The 18,047-nt window shown below is 41.6% G+C and overlaps 1 protein-coding gene across 2 annotated transcripts in view; it reads left to right on the top strand.

Annotated features, from left to right (window-relative positions):
• The window catches only part of LOC311227408 (transcriptional regulator ATRX-like), a 183,642-nt gene that overhangs the window by 43,384 nt on the left and 122,211 nt on the right, over positions 1-18,047 (top strand). For both annotated transcript variants that reach the window (XM_084313034.1, XM_084313033.1), the window contains exons 10-11: positions 3,880-3,946; positions 10,632-10,774. In XM_084313034.1, coding sequence (XP_084169160.1) covers positions 3,880-3,946; positions 10,632-10,774 — 210 coding nt within the window. The remainder of the gene's footprint in view (positions 1-3,879; positions 3,947-10,631; positions 10,775-18,047) is intronic.

Below are 18,047 nucleotides of genomic sequence, written 5' to 3'. Positions count from 1 at the left end.
TTTCTGTTTCAGTTTAAATTCAGTTCAAATGTTCAGTTTCAGTTGAATTCAGTTATTCTTTTTAATAGAATGGATGGATCATTAAAATCAAAGGGTATTGCACATAAATAAGCACTTCTATCAACCGGTTTTAATAAACAAACAGAAACAGTAGCATGTGCATCTTTTAGATCAATTAGGCTATGAAAATTAGGCTGCCTCTAAATATAAAAAGGAATGAAATAAGAATGGTTTGCTTAAAAAAAATATATATAATAATAATACAATTTTCTTTTTCGATTTTCTGACATGAAAATCAAATGTAGATATGGGATCAAATATTCGAATATTCGATCCCATCCCTAATTAATATATTGGGGATGATGATGGTATAGTAGAACTCCAGACCTTTGCATGTATCCATGACGGTAGACCTTCCAGCCCTATGAGTTACTCTCACAAAGCCAGAAGCCAGAGAAGTCTGGAGCTGCTCCATAGACGATGAATGGGAGCCACAGAATGTTTGAGTTTCTATACCACACTCTGCTCATGTTCACTAGTGGATGGTCTTAGGCCATAGGAATAACATGTATGCATTCTTAAATGTACGTCCAGCACGTATAACTGAGATGCCTGTGAATAAAGCGAAACCTGTTGATCATAGTGACTCTCACTGACCCAACTTCTAGTAAATAAAATAGTGAAATTAAACTGTTCCCTAACTATTGGGCACCCCCTGTGAACCACTGCTCTATATCATAAATATTCATCTCTAAACACAAGTGTGTTCAGCAATAGTGTCTAAATGCTGAAAAACTACAGGGAACATTATATTATAGGGATGCCCCGATCACGTTTGTTGCCACCGATACCGATCACCGATCGTCTATGAACCATATCGGCCGATACCGATCGATTTTGGTTTTATAATCTTTTTTTTTTTTTTTTTTTTTTTAATATAAAAATGTTTTAATAAAATCTATATATTATATAATTAATTATACTTGTTGTTGTATTATCTGCAAGACATCGCCTCCACGCAACAAGTCAAAATGCTCACTATCTGCAAACCGCTCCACTGCCTGTGTGTATACTCTGACTAACAGGGTCTGAAACGTATAAGATGTTTGCAGTGTTGTTATCAAGCATGATAGCTAATTAGCCAACAGCTGCAAAAACTAATAATGTCAATTATGTTATAAGACATTGATATCAGGAGCTATCTGTAGCTACTGCTAGCCGGCTAGATACCGTTAGACAATGCATCATGTATTAAACTAAAGTGAACTATTTAGTTTACTGGGTCATTTCGTTTAAACAGTGAGCTAACGAGCTAACGTTAGCTACCTAGCTAACGGAGCTGCTCATGCAGACTATTGGCGGAGCTTGTTGACATGAGGATTCTGGGAGGGGGAGGAGGAGGGGGAGGGGCAGTGCGCTGCAGCAGCAGCAGCTGTGTGCCTGAGAGAGAAGTCAGCGAGTGAGAACTCCGCTGAGAATTGGATCATGTTTTCCGCGACGATCGGTGAAAATAAAGCATTATCGAAATTCACCGATCTCATATTTATACTGATTATCGGCCGATACCGATCGCTGGCCGATACCGATCGGGGCATCCCTATTATATTATTATGTGTTATCTCTAATTAGCCATATCCATGTCAAAAGGTTTACAACAATATATAGCTAATATACTTTACAAATGTTAAATCCATCCAGAGGTGGAATATGCAATTGAAATAAATATTGGTTCTACCACGATTTTAAATAAATACAAATGTGTTGACAGCAGAAAAGCGTTTGACCCCCAATCTCATGGCATGTTTGATTATCCCACGTTCGCTATTAAGTAAAAACGAAATAATGTGTTAACGTCTTGGATATTAGGTTAAGAACGCGTTATTCTAGTAATCAGTATACAAATGATGACGTTGTTAAAATACAGTGGCACCGGTAGAATTGTAAAAATCAAATGTTAGTATCATACTGCCCACCACTAGGGAATGATGTGGCTGAGCTCTCGAGACACACAACACGTTGGTACGTTTTATGTCTTTATCATTATGTCCTGCTCATAACAGGGTGATATGATTCAGGTTAAAAGTTGGTAAAATGTCTCTTAATAATGGTGGCATCAGACAACTCAACAATTCATATACTTACCCTTGACAGTCTGCAGAGGGAACACATCCTAGACAGGTAAAACAGCCTCCTGTTATTCTCCCGCCACCTTTCTCTCATTTTTCTCTCAACTAATCTACATCTTCTGACTCTTTAAGAAGCGTGTTTTTTTTTGTCTTTCTTGCTTACCCAGGACATAGTCGTCAGCATAGAACAATACGACTAGAGATGATCGTTGTTGTCATGAACCGCTGGGAGGCTGATCTCAGACCGGTGTTGTTTCCCAGTGCTTTGTCCCATCTTCATCATATCATCCTAGTCTTCGGCTAAAAGCACAACCTTGTCAGTTCAAGTTTTTAGTATTTCCACATTCCACAGTCAAATACGTGTTTCACTTCCTGCTTCTTCAGGTTCGCTCATGATGATGAAACACTGTTCGCTCCATGGTCTTTAATCTTATGTAGAGGCTTGGTGTGCCGCAAAAAGAATTTAGATTGCTAATATCTAAAGAGGATGTTGAGTGCTTTGTGGGGTAGATTAGGAAGATTAAATGGCTCCCCATCATTTCCTGTAATGATTCACATTTGTGTCATAATAGACCTCAAGGGTTCAAGCTCCGTTAAAATAAATCAATCAAATGTATTATCTTTTGATAAATTAAGTGCCAGTCATTTTGTCGTCTAAACCGCATTTGGGGTGAGAGGTCAAGCAATGTTTTCCAGGAGGATTATACGTTTTGCTAAACTAGCCTAATTTGAAGAGCCACATTGCTAACACTAAATGACCAGATGTTTGGGTTACGCCTCCTCCACTACAGGAGTGCACTGGAGTCATGTCAGGGGACCAGCGCTGCAATGCTAGGCTAGTTTTGGCTAGTGATTTCCTTTCCATTTTCAAAATCCCCTGCCTTAGCAGAGAGAGGAATGGATATTAGAAGACCTTGTTCAAGCTAAGGAGCCAGTTTCCGAGGGAGCTGACCTCCCTTACGACACTCACGAGAGGTCTTATGATCTGTGGCACCGCCCCCTCCCGCCTTGTTGCTCCAGAGCAGGTTCCATTTGCACCGATGGGACATGTCTCGTCCCCCTCCCCCCGCTCTGTAGAAATGTCTGTATTCATATACCGGTACTGGACTGTCGAGGTCTGCATTACCAACATTCGGCCAGTGAGTTGACATTTTTCTGACTTGTCCATCCATTGGAAATCGGTTTATGTACGAGACCTTTTCAGCTGTCATGACGGTGTCTATGTGAGAGACCACGCCCACTTATCAGACACAACCTCTGACCCTCTCCATCCCATACACGGCTTGTGAAGCGCCGTCTCCCTACAGGCGGTTTCATTCTAGAACAGACAACATCTGATTTCCTGTCGGTCGTTGACGTGCAAATAGGGCTGGGAGAAACTATTCAAAATCAATACTGAATCGTTTAATTTGAATTGAATTGATAAAGATTGATATTTTAATTTTAATTTTTCTGTGGATGTGTACGATGGAGTTTCTGCTGAACTACTATGGAAACTTGGTTCATCAAATTATATCTTTCGTCAACATTGGCGGTTGCCGCCCTCCCTGATGACATCAATCAAACGCCATCAAATCCACTTCAAATTAATCAAAACCTCACAAATCGCCGCCGATACCCGCAGCCCTATTAGCGAACACCGCGACGGCAGCACATCAGACGTCTCACTCACACGTCTATATTATCCACCGTCTTTGCTTCCTTTTTTTACCTCTTCATTTCATATATGCTCTTTTCTTTGTGGATTCCACAGGGGATGAAGAGGTGCCCCAGTCTGGGCCCGCTTTGTCGGCAGAGGACGACGACGACCCGGAAAATAGGTACGGTTCCACAAGGCAGCACGTGTTGTTCGTAGCGCTCCCTTGGTCCGGGGTACAGACCTCCGCGCGGGACCCCAACTCCTGTAGTGACACTGCGGACCGCCGTGTTGTCAAGACCGGGAGCCAGTCCACCCAGTCGCGACCCAGACGTAGCTGCAATAGGCTAACGATCAAATACAGTGTCTAGCGTAGGTGTGTTGAGAGTAAAGCACAGGAGAGGCCAACCCTTGACTAACCTTGCTTCGTGTAATTTATGCCACTTGAAGGAGAATGTCACACAATTTTAAGAATTCACTCATGTTCTTCCTGTGCCCCAGGACGGTTCAGTCAATATTTGTGAACATGCACCACTCTCTCCTAAAGCTAGAAATCAAGAGCGAGAACCCACTAATCGGTGATGTAACGCTGGTGATGTAACTCCAAGAATCTGGGGCCCCAGAGAGCGTGTTCACAAATACCCACTGAACTGTCCTGGGACACGGCTCCATTTGTACCTTTTGACCGCACTTGTCTGAACTGGTGTTGCTGTTGCTGGTGAGCTTTATGTTAACTTCTGGAAACGACACCGACAAGGAACGAGGAAGGAAGTATGTAAATGTCACCACAACAAGGTAAACTAGTGCAGTCAGATGTTGGCAATGAGAGCCCAAGGTAAAATTATACTTGTGTTATGCTATTTAAAGCGTTTCACAACCCCCCCCCCCCCCCCCCCCAAATACTTTCTAACTTTCTTCTTGATCAACCAAAACCGGCTTACCTTTGAATACGACTCTGTTTCGAACTAAATTTGGTTTGTCCTGTACTTTACCTGAACCGGTGTTGCAGTGGTGTTGCCATGGCCTGTTGCACCTGAGACCACAGATTCCAACCCATAGAACTTGAATGGATAGAACCGTGGCATTTTGATTTGTATTATAATGACCCACACAGTTGGAATGTTCTGCTGCTACTGGAATGTTCATTCAAACAGACTGGAATGTTCATTAGAAAAACCAACAGTGATTTCCGTGACGGATGGCAAAGATTCTATGGCGGGCTATGGCAGATTCAAAGCTGTGCCGGCCAGATTACCATTGGATAATGTAGATCTATGGGAGTGGTCATTCTATTGATTACATTTCTTTGTTCATACCATCAGTAAAACATGTTGTGCTTCACAGCTCAACATGTATTGAGGCATTTTTCTTTCTTTTTACACTGAAATTTGTTTCTTTTTAAACTTGACATTTTATTGTTTTTTTTACACTGACAGTATTCTTTCATGTTCACACACTTGTAAATATCAGCCTAATTGAGTTCTGAGTCCTCTGTTACCATAGATGTACAAAATGCCTGTTCTCTACTAATTTACTTATGTAAGAGATATGAATAGACACTATATACCATTGTTATCCAACGGTGAAGTACGCAAGTTTTGAAGCTCTCGTCTATACCGTGGTATTGTCTTTTCCAACGCATATCGACAAGCATGATTTAAGGGAACACACCAACTTTTTGGGAAAAATTAGCTTATTTGCCATCTACCCTGGAGTTAGACAAGCAGATACATACCATTTTCTTCTCTGTGCATGCATTAGGCTTAGGGAACAGCCGCATCGTTAGCCTAGCTTAAGTGAACAAACAAAGTTTGTACGAGGAAGTCAGAGGTAAGCGACAGCTGTGATTGGAGGATCAAGAAAAGAGGGCAGGGTTTTGAGACAGGTCCATTGGTGTGCCAGTGTAGCCTAGTTCCCAACAGTCACAAAATACACTCCAAATACAACTCCAAAACCTTCCTGTAAACATGTTGTGACCTGTGTATTTACCACGCAATTATTTTTTAAAAACATTTTGACATTTAAATTTTCTAAGCAGATATATACTGGGGACTATTTTTTGCCTAACCACTGCTGCCTGGGCGCAGTGATTTCATCACCTCAAAACCCCTGTTGTTTTTTTTGAAAAACTGGGCTTTTGATGTGAGGAAATCACTGCGCCCAGGCAGCAGTCGTTCAGTAGTTCAGAGTATATCTGCTTAGAAAATGAAAATGTCTTATTATTTTTAAATGTTTCTCCACGTGGTAAATACACAGGTCACAACATGTTTACAGGAACGTTTTAGAGTTGTATTTGGAGTGTATTTCGTGACTGTTGGTAACTAGGCTACACTGGCACACCTACTTCCAGTGAATGACGCTAATCTAGGCTAACAGTGCGCCTGTTCCCTAACGCCTTAGGCTGTAAGGTCCCCCAATTGGGGGACCCTGCTGTTTTTATCATAAATCGATCAATACAGACCGTATTAATTAATGTTTCTTTTTCAAATGTAGCCAAGAGTAAAGACCTTAACCCTATCAAAACAGCAGTCAAAGTGTATACAGGTGCAGCTCGATAAATTAGAATATTGTGGAAAAGTTATTTTATTTCAGTAATTCAATTAAATAAGCGAAACTCTTGTAGATTATAGATTCATTACACACAAAGTGAAATATTTCAAGCCTTTATTTGTTTTAATTTTGATGATTATGTCTTACAGCTCATGAAAGCCCAAACTTCTGTATCACCAATAAATAAAAAAAAATATATGTATTTTTCTTTTGTATATAGAAATGTCGGCCTTCTGAAAAGTATGTTCATGTATGTTCACTCAGTACTTTGTTGGGGCTCCTTTTGCACAAATGACTGCATCAATACAGCTAAATATATAGACTTTTCCACAACATTCTAATTTATTGAGCTGCACCTGTATTTTCAGCACTACGTTTGTTTACCGATGTTTTTAAGATTTTATTGAATGCTAATATTATCTCTCATATTCTAAAACCGTGATGAAATTACTAAATCCAGATGTAACACTGCCATTGGAAAGATGAGTTTTTTCCCTATCCATAGATGTATGATTTGAATGTATAATTCAAATGGATTATAATTTATTACTGTATCTACAAATCCTTCTGTTTAATCATGTTCTCTTTATTCATTTGCTTAGATTTTGCTGACTGAGCTCAGTGAGCAAGGTCGGATGCGGCACAATTATAACATGGTGTTATTCACCGGCAAAGATGCAAAATAAATATCATAATTTATATTCTCCTTGTTTCATATGTCTGACACTGGGAATACATACCACCAGGTCCCTAGATGTCCCTAGATACCAAGAACATGCTAATTTACCTTGTAGAAGTGGAGCAATCTTCCATTTACTTGGGCATGTACCGTTAGGCGAAATTTCTGAAAATAGGGCTACAGCTTAACTCTTTCAGTGCCACTCACGAGATTTCTCGTGTTTTTTTATAGGTGGTTGCTAGCCACTCACGAGATTTCTCGTAATTTTTTTTTTTAATTTTTTTTTGCGATCTGAAAAATTATTGCATCACCCGAGCCTACCCGAGTATTGCCGAGCTGCGCCGGTGATCACTGTGGAAAAAAGCGCCCCCTGTCGTCTCCCAGATGACATAAGTGATTTTGGAATGGACTCAATGAAAATGAATGGGGAAAAAAATCCGGTACTCCACATTTTCCAGTTCACTGATCCAGCCGGGGTTACTAGAGTTCATTCTGGAGCCTCAGATCTCCGCGGATCATGGAGAACCACTGTGTCGCGTTGGATCCATACACGTATCGATTTTTTCGAATGGTGATCAGGAATTGGAATATACCAGTTGGATACCATCTGATGTCAGGTAAGGACTCTATGTTATCAGTGGTAGGATAATCAGAGTAATTTTGATGAAGTTATAAGCTGTTTTGTGAAATCTCTTCTTTCGTTTTCACTGTAAAAGTCCGAGAGGAAATCAACAAGGCGATTGTCCGCGCGCGGCCGTAATGTGCGTGCGTGCATGTATAATATTGATCATCTAGCGTTTATTTGAAAACGATTCATAAAAAGGCCGACGAATATCAACGTTGTGGAATATTCCACTAAAAGACGATTTTCATAGAATGCTCCAGAATGAGTTGTTTTTTATATCAAAACGGGGGCTTTTCTAACTGCTCTGAAACGGCAACGACGCGATAAAAAAACAATCTGCCTTCACAGCACTGTCTGGAACATAGTCTTTGATAATGCGATGGGCAGATTAGACACATAGCCATAATTTAAAACATAGATTAGGCGATATTAACGTTAACATTGGCGCGGATGGTGGCATTCAAGCGGTAAAATGGAAAACCAGGCATGGCATTTAAAGAGTTAACAGGCTAAGCCTAATGCATGCACAGAGAAGAAAAGGGTATTATCTGCTTGTCTAACTCCAGGGTAGATGGAAAATGTCCCAAAAAGTTGGCGTGTTCCTTTAAGCTTTTAATTTATTTTTCAACCTAAATTCAAATTTAAATCGAACCAAAAATTTATTTTGGTTGCCACTTGAGGTGGCCCAGGCCTGCGAGGGCTGCAAGCGTGTGGAAACTTACATGCTTCACCTTCATAGATTCTTGATATTGTCTATTCCTACTGTACATGGAGCCGGAATGTTTTTACCATAACATGTCGTTCTAATTTTGCCTGTTTGTTGAGGCAAAATAAATAAGATTAAGGCAATTTCTTGTTTGAAAAAAAATTATGTATCCTGGTATCCAATTTCATGAATTAATCTTCATAAAGAAGTAATTTGTGATAAAAAAAAAAAAAAAAGAAAATAAAGAAAATAGTACTTTTAGAGCAACACTATCACTCAAGTTGTATGGCAGTGATTTATTTTTGTTGGTGTTTTTTTCTTTTCACTCTCCTTTCTCTTAAACCGGTATAGGTATTGTTTTGTGATTTAGATCACTCATTTGATTAGATGACTAATTATTATTACTAATTAGATTGCTGATTACACGACTAGTATAACAAGACTTTGCTTATATCTAATTGTCTCAATGGTAGAGATGACGAGGCGTCCACAGTGATGTGTTCACGTAGTGACTCAGCCTCCATGCAGCGAGCAACAGGTTGTATCTTCTGCCACCTTGTGGCCGACATGTGCGACTGCATCTTTTGTAGTGGTCTCATCCAACGAAGCCACAAAGCATTGACCTGCAAGGTTTTTTTTCTTTTATAATCTTCTCTTACATGAGAATAATAAGATTTTATTCTAGCCATTTTGGTTTTTATTTACGTGACTGTTGTGACATAATTAGAAAAACCATGCAGCGCAATGACGACTGACAATTGTTTTATTTTTATTCAACTTTTCCTGAGCGAAAAACGTTGTAAGCTGTCGCATTATTGGCCGAGGTTCCCGCGTTGCTGTGCTCTGTTGACGATACATTTAATTCTGGGGGACTGGTTGATTGAGTTGCTCCCTGTTTGCATGCAGTGTAAAGGTGGTGGCACACAGGGCAACTTAGGACTGCTCCATTATGGCAAAAAAATCCTGATTATTTTTATTAATATTGAAATCACGATTACTCATTGATTTGAGAAAATGACATGACTGAATTTGTAGACAAATTGGAGACATTTGAATAGGTTTTCCAGACTATGGTTCACTGTGTCATCTGTTGCTGGGGAGCATTGTCTTTCAAAAGAATAAGATGGGTTGCCCTGTGTGTCCCAGCCTTAACAAGGAACTACAGAAAATGGATTGCTTTTTAATGGCGATGTCATAGCACTGCCATAACAGCACTTCTGAGATTTGAAAATCGACACAGATCTGCTTTAGCTCAAGTGCTTCATTGTACATAACATTGACCTTGGATTCAAATAGTCATTTGTACCATTTTTGTTTAATTTCTTTTAAGCTGATGAAAAAGGAACGATGAGTCGGAAGGGAAGGTTTTGAAAATGTTTTCAAATTGAAATAAATATATTTATGTGCTACTGGCTTCTTTTCTGAGCTGCTGTAGTCCAGCCTGTGTGGGTTTCTCACATAAAGACAAAGTTCAGCCCTTTATGATGTTCACTGAGCTTTGTAAGAGGAATGGCCTGTTGTAATAAATGAAAACACTGTACATTGTGTCTCGTCTCATTTCATTTCTCTCCGATGCATCTGAGAGAAGCTTTTTTGTCACATTATTTTATAGTCTGCTTGCATCTTAGTTCACTTTATACGTGTCTCATCATGTCTACAGATCACAGATTTACATAGTATAGTGATGAGTCCAGATTAACATAGTATAGGAATGGGCACCGTTATTCCGATATTCAACTATTTGAAATTGTGTAGTTATTCTACTATATCTTGATGGTTTGTTTGTTACCGATTCAGCCTGTTTTGAGGTTTATTTTTCTTCTGTGTTCAATAAATGTTAAAAAAATAAATACATTAAAATACATTTAAAACATTATTATTATTATTTGTTTAGAAAAGGTGAGGATCACAGAAGCCCTAACGGCTATATTATGAGTTTGCTGCACACTTCTTCTTTTTAACCTATCATAAAATGTTCAAATATTGACATGCCTTCATGCCCATCCCTAATACAGTAGTTATGTTTTGAAAAGCTCCTTCATATCATAGGTCTATCAAAAGGCCATAGACAAAAATTGCAATCAAAGTTTCATTGGGATCGATGCTCCATTGGGTCCTCTAGAAAGGAACCTCATATTTAAATGTTTCATTCTTGAGACCAATCATGATTGCTCTGTCACTACAGATGAGAAAAATTCCTCAGAGTATAGATGGGGATACTTTAATTTAATTAAGACTTAATTGCAATGATCATGAAATGAACTTCAGGTCCGTTTGTCTCCCTTCTCTTCCCCCTTTGCTCCTGAAAGAATTGCTAAGAAATTGCTCTTGGTCCAAATCAAAGCCGGCTACTCGTCGGCCGAGGAGTTCTCTACGGACGAGGAGAAGGAGGAAGAGGAGTCGGACAAGGAACAAAGAGAAAGGGCGGAGGGTGACAACACCGATGAAAGTGGTGAGTCATTCTCTTAGAGGCATTACGCAGAGTTTTACCCAGGATCCTCTTGGTCTGTCGTGAAGAGGACTTGTGATAACGTCAAGTCAGATTTATTTCTAGAGCCCCCAAATTACATTGTGTGCCTTGATGGGCTTCACGGGCCAACAAAGGTAGAACACCTCCTGGTTTAACCCCCAAAAAGGTACAGAAAAACGGGGAAGAAACCTTGGATGGGCATTTCAATGAGAGAACCTCTCCAACTAGGATGGCCAGACACGCAGGTGTTGAAATGGCAACAATTAAAAAAATAAATACAATAAGGGAGCAATAATGATGATTTAAAACCGAACAGCATAACGGGTAAGCGGAGACAATGGAGAATAACAATGTCCCAACAGGTTACTATCCAGGGTGATCATGGAGCAACACAACAAGTTACCCTCCAGGGTGATCATAGAGCAACACAAGTTACCATCCAGGGTGATCATAGAGCAACACAACAAGTTACCATCCAGGGTGATCATGGAGCAACACAACGAGTTACCATCCAGGGTGATCATGGAGCAACACAACGAGTTACTATCCAGGGTGATCATAGAGCAACACAACAAGTTACCCTCCAGGGTGATCATAGAGCAACACAAGTTACCATCCAGGGTGATCATAGAGCAACACAACAAGTTACCATTCAGGGTGATCATGGAGCAACACAACATGTTACCACCCAGGGTGATCATGGAGCAACACAACAAGTTACCTTCCAGGGTGATCATAGAGCAACACAAGTTACCATCCAGGGTGATCATAGAGCAACACAAGTTACCATCCAGGGTTATCATGTAGCAACACAAGTTACCATCCAGGGTGATCATAGAGCAACACAAGTTACCATCCAGGGTTATCATGTAGCAACACAAGTTACCATCCAGGGTGATCATAGAGCAACACAACAAGTTACCCTACAGGGTGATCATAGAGCAACACAACAAGTTACCACAAAAAAGGGAGACCATGCATGAACCGGGGTACAAAAAAAAGTATATTGTAAATTAAATACATACACAAAGTCATGGCATGTGTTCAGTCATGGAATAGAATCAGGGTCTGAACCAAAGTTAAACTAACTGGTGAATGTCTTCTGGGGATAGAGGGAATACTGGAACGACCCAACTGCTGATGACCCTCCCAACTATCCTGAGAACGGGAACTAAACGGGACGTTCTGGGTGGGAGGCAGCGCTTGCCATTGACACCTGCCAAATGCGGGTAGAATTCTGCGGTGTCGTGTAATTCGGGTAGACCGTGCAGCGGCACCATTTTAGAGTCGTAGTGAAGAGTAGACTCTCAGCGCAGTGCGCGCTTACTTGCGTCACGCACAACAAGGGTCTCTTTCTCTCTCTCGGAACGCAGTGCGCGCTTACTTGCTTTGCCGTAATGAGAGTCTCTCTGTCTCAAGTAGCCAAACTTTACACTATAAAACGAACTGGATATTTGGATTGTGTGTGTGTGTTATTTTTGGCTGGTGAAAATGCTGAGTGGCTAGTGACCTTGGAAAACCACTAGCCACAGTGGCTGGTGAGCCGAAAAGGTTAATGTCAAGCCCTGGTGGGTGGGAGGGACGTCACACCACCCGTGGGGATTGTAGGGCAACGAGAGACCAAAGCTTGTACTCGAGTTTCAGCGTCGGACATAGCTAACATAAATCAGTTATATGTTCATAAGTCATGCATACATGTGACGAGCATATAATGATCATGTGAGATGCACTTCATACGTGGCCCAGCTAGACTTTACTGCCAGCAGAGAAGTGTGTGAAAACGTCATAAAACATACATTTAGGTGAGATATAAGATAAGATATTTTTTATTGATCCCCTTGGGGAAATTCGCCCCTCATAGCAGCATGGGGGGAGGGGAGGTACAGGTACATGATAATAGTAGAAGACATGATACAGGTCATAAAATTATAGTACAGTGGGGAAGTAAAAATTTAAATAGGCAGTGTAAACAATAATATAACTAACTGAGTATGCGCATATGAGAAAGTAGGCAGTGTAAATAAGGTACAGATGAGAGTATGTATGCCTTATATTTGCATTACAATAAATATAGTTGACACTATAATCTAAATATATGCTATGATTAAGTAAGTATACAGTATACACAGGTGCAGTATGCATAAGGTATCTATGGCGTGACTTCATAAGTTATGCTTTGTCCGTTAGTAATATGATAATGATGAATTCCCTATGATATTGCATTTTGATTCAGGCACATGACTTCCTCAGACCATCTTCAGCAATGGACCTTTTTCACAGCAGACATGTTGACATGTAAACCCAGCTGTGACTAATAACATTATTAACATTGGCATCATTCAACTTGATTATGTTGAATTATGTCATTTAATTTTCCTTGATCTTGAAAGCTCAACTCAGAACAGAATATCTTGGGAAATGATGACAGTATGCAGAATAATAACTGCTAATCAAATCAAATTTATTTGTAAGGCCTGCCAACACACGTTAATGTCCCCATGCACAAAAAGGCCAGCAAATTAGACCCAGGCAACTACCGCCCTGTTTCTATTCTCACCTCCATCTCGAAAGTCATGGAAAAAATAGTCTACGAACAGGTCGAAAAGTACCTAGCGGAAAAGAATCTAATCTACGAATTCCAATCTGGCTTCAGAACATCCCACTCCACTGACACATGCCTTCTCTATTTAAACGACCACATCAAACAAGAGGTGGACGCGGGCAAATACTGCGGCATGGTCATGCTGGACCTACAAAAGGCCTTCGACACTGTCAATCACTCCATTCTGATTGACAAGCTAAAAGCAATTGGTTTTGATAAGTCTATCAGTGAGTTGGATGCAATCCTACCTTGAGGGGAGGGAACAGATGGTGGAGGTAAACGGTACCCTATCCCCCCCCCCCCTCACAGTGAGCTGTGGTGTTCCACAAGGAAGCATACTAGGACCGCTACTGTTCCTGTCGTCAGCTTGTGACTGCAACTTGTTCCTGTTTGCGGACGACTCAGCCCTGCTGGTCTCTGACAAGAACAAGTTACAGGTTGAAAAAACCCTCAGCTCGGAACTAGGCAAAATCTGCATATGGCTTGCTGATAACAAACTATCATTACACATGGGCAAAACAGAGTCCATTCTCTTCAGTTCAAATAATTAACTCAGCAAGACCGACGGCTTCTCAGTTACAGTGGGTGACAATATTGTCACAAGGAAAGATGACATTACCTACCTGGGTTCCATCCTAGAGGCTAATCTCTCCTGTGACAAAATGGCATCCAATGTAATAAAAAAAGTCAACAAACGAACTCTATTCTTGTACCGGATCTCCTCTCTGGTAAACAAGAATACCCTGAAGACTCTGGCAGGAGCACTCATTCAAGGGTACTACGACTATGCTTGCACCTCATGGTACCAAAGCACCTCAAAGGCGCTAAAAACAAAATTACAAGCATCTCAAAACAAACTGGTCAGACTACTGCTTGACCTTACTCCTAGAACCCACCTCACCCCTGCCCACTTTGACAACCTAGGATGGCTTAGAGTAGACGACAGAGTACAGCAACTTGCAATGGGCCTGGTCTACAAGATACACTACACGACCAAGGTACCCATGTACATGTCAAAATACTTCCCAAAGGTCAGTGAATACCACGATCACAACACCAGAGGGAGCTCCACAAATCATGTTAAACCCAGATTCGGCTCAAACAAGGGACTAAACACGTTTCGCAATTATGCCACATCAATGTGGAACGCCCTACCCAAAGCTGTAAAGGAATGTGAATCACTACCCACTTTCAAAACCACTCTCAAGGGACACCTACGGGAGACTGCAATTAGAAACTGGCCCCTGTAAATGTCCTAACCCAACCCCCTCCAATGCACAGTAATTTACCTAGTATGGTTTTGTCAATATTCCAATGTACAGTTTTGCTTGTTTGTACCGTGTTTCTCCCCCCCCCCCCCCTCTCCAATGTAAATTACCCAGTATGGTTGTCAATATCCCAATGTACCCAACCCCCCCCACACAACCCCACCCAACCTCCTCCAATGTACAGTTTTTACGTCAAATGTATATACTCCCTTTTCTTGACTCTTTTTGTAAATCTGGTATGTCATAAATTTATAGATGTAGCAGTACTGTCTATCTGTATGTCATGTATGTCATATATGTCCTGATGAATTGAAAATGGGGGACCCTGATGTAAACTAGACGAAAGTCTTTCTCTGGTCTGCATCCCCTTAACAATTGTGTGTATTGAGCTGTACTGTATTGTACCCATTCTGCAATCTGTTAATAAAGTTTTCAATCAATCAATCAATCAATGGGCCGGACACGTCTTCTTTAACACTTTGCGTGCCACTCACGAGATTTCTCTGGTTTTTAATAGTAGCGTTGCTAGCCACTCACGAGATTTCTCGGATTATTATTATTTTTTTGCGATCTGAAAAATTATTGCATCACCCGAGCCTACCCGAGTATAGCCGAGCTGCGCCGGTGATCACTGTGGAAAAAAGCGCCCCCTGTCGTCTCCCAGATGACATAAGTGATTTTGGAATGGACTCAATGAAAATGAATGGGGAAAAAAATCCGGTACTCCACATTTTCCAGTTCACTGATCCAGCCGGGGTTACCACAGTTCATTCTGGAGCCTCAGATCCCAGCTGATCATGGAGTTCTACAGTATCGCGTTGGATCCATACACTTATCGATTTTTTCGAATGGTGATCAGGAATTGGAATATACCAGTTGGATACCATCTGATGTCAGGTAAGGACTCTATGTTATCAGTGGTAGGATAATCAGAGTAAGTTTGATGAAGTTATAAGCTGTTTTGTGAAATGTCTTCTTTCGGTTTCACTGTAAAAGTCTGTGAGGAAATCAACGGAGCGATTATCAGTCCGCGGCCGTAATGTGCTTGCGTGCACGTATAATATTGATCATCTAGCGTTTATTTGAAAACTATTCATAAAAAGGCCGACGAATATCAACGTTGTGGAATATTCCACTAAAAGACGATTTTCATAGAATGCTCCAGAATGAGCTGTTTTTTATATCAAAACGGGGGCTTTTCTAACTGCTCTGAAACGGAAACGACGCGATAAAAAAACAATCTGCCTTCACAGCACTGACTGGAAAATAGGCTTTGATAATGCGATGGGCAGATTAGACACATAGCCATAATTTAAAACATAGATTAGGCGATATTAACGTTAACATTGGCGCCGATGGTGGCATTCAAGCGGTAATACAATCATCAAATTTGCTGACGACACAGTGGTGGTGGGCCTGATCTCTGCCAACGACGAGAGGGCCTACCTGGAAGAGGTCAAGGTCCTGGCGGGTTGGTGCCAGGAAAACAGCCTCTCCCTGAACGTCAGCAAAACAAAGGAGATGATTGTGGACTTCAGGAGGTCGGGGGTCAAGGACTACAGCCCCCTCAGCATCGACGGGGCACCGGTTGAGAGAGTCAACAGCTTGCACCTCCTCATCCATCACGCTCAACATAGGGGCCCCCCAGGGCTGTGTTCTGAGCCCCCTCCTCTACTCCCTGTACACACATGACTGCGTAGCACAGCGGAACAACAACACCATCATCAAATTTGCTGATGACACAGTAGTGGTGGGCCTGATCTCTGCCAACGACGAAAGGGCCTACCTGGAAGAGGTAGAGAACCTGTCACAGTGGTGTCAGGAGAACTGCCTCTCCCTGAACGTCAGCAAAACAAAAGAGATGATTGTGGACTTCAGGAGGTCGGGGGTCAAGGACTACAGCCCCCTCAGCATCGACGGGGCACCAGTTGAGAGAGTGAACAGTTTCAAGTACCTCGGAGCCCACATATCCGAGGACTTGACATGGACCACACACATTGACAGTGTTGTGAAGAAGGCACGACAACGCCTCTACTTCCTCAGGCGCCTAAGGAAGTTCCAAGTCAGTCAGAAGATCCTTAGGAACTTCTACTCATGTACAATAGAGAGCATCCTGACCGGCAACATCACCTCCTGGTTTGGGAATAGCACTGCAAAAGACCGTAGCAGACTACAAAGAGTGACACGTTCAGCCGAACGCACAATTAGAGGGGGGCTTCCCACCCTCCAGAACATTTACAACAAGCGGTGCAAGGGGAAGGCTAAGAGAATTATTAAGGACTCGAGCCACCCGAACAACTGCCTCTTTGAACTGCTGCCGTCAGGCAAGCGATACCGGAGTCTTATGGCGAGCACAGAAAGACTCAGAAGGAGCTTCTATCCCCAGGCCATCAGGCTGCTAAACGAACAATAATCGCTAAACGAACAATAATCACTATGCAACAACCATCAAATGCACACAGCACACACACCCACACGCACACACTCACTCAAACAAACAACACACTGCAGCACCCACTCTCCACACTTTAGATCACACAAACACACTTACACTTTATATTTATTGATAAAGGATTTGCACTACAACTCGTACACCTACTGTGAATTGTACCTAAACTGCACCTCGTCCATTTATGCCTTGCACTATATAGTATTGTATATTAGTACACTGCACAGTATTGTATATTGTATGGTAACTACGTCTACGAACATTGTACATATGTCTAAACTGAACACTGTGACCTCTTTTTTTACTTCTAATTTTTACTATTTTTACTATGTTTTTATTTCATACTTATCTTGTCATGCACAGTCTCTGGAGCGCAACAGTAAGAAGCATTTTGTACAAAAGTATTCTGTACTTCTGTATGACAACTATTAAAGAAACTTGAAACTTGAAACTTTAAGTACCTCGGAGCCTACATATCCGAGGATTTGACATGGACCACACACATTGACAGTGTTGTGAAGAAGGCACGACAACGCCTCTACTTCCTCAGGCGCCTAAGGAAGTTCCAAGTCAGTCAGAAGATCCTTAAGAACTTCTACTCATGTACAATAGAGAGCATCTTGACCGGCAACATCACCTCCTGGTTTGGGAATAGCACTGCACAAGACCGAAGCAGACTACAAAGAGTGACACGTTCAGCCGAACGCACAATTGGAGGGGGGCTCCCCACCCTCCAGAACATTTACAACAAGCGTTGCAAGGGCAAGGCGAAGAGAATCATTAAAGACTCCAGTCACCCGAACAACTGCCTCTTTGAACTGCTGCGGTCAGGCAAGCGATACCGGAGTCTCAAGGCGAGCACAGAAAGACTCAGAAGAAGCTTCTATCCCCAGGCCATCAGGCTGCTAAACGAACAATGAATGAACACTACACAAC

This window comes from Notolepis coatsorum, assembly GCF_963971535.1.
Source record: "Notolepis coatsorum genome assembly, chromosome: 1".
In the NCBI taxonomy this organism is placed as follows: domain Eukaryota; kingdom Metazoa; phylum Chordata; class Actinopteri; order Aulopiformes; family Paralepididae; genus Notolepis; species Notolepis coatsorum.
This window is presented reverse-complemented; position numbering and strand designations above follow the sequence as displayed.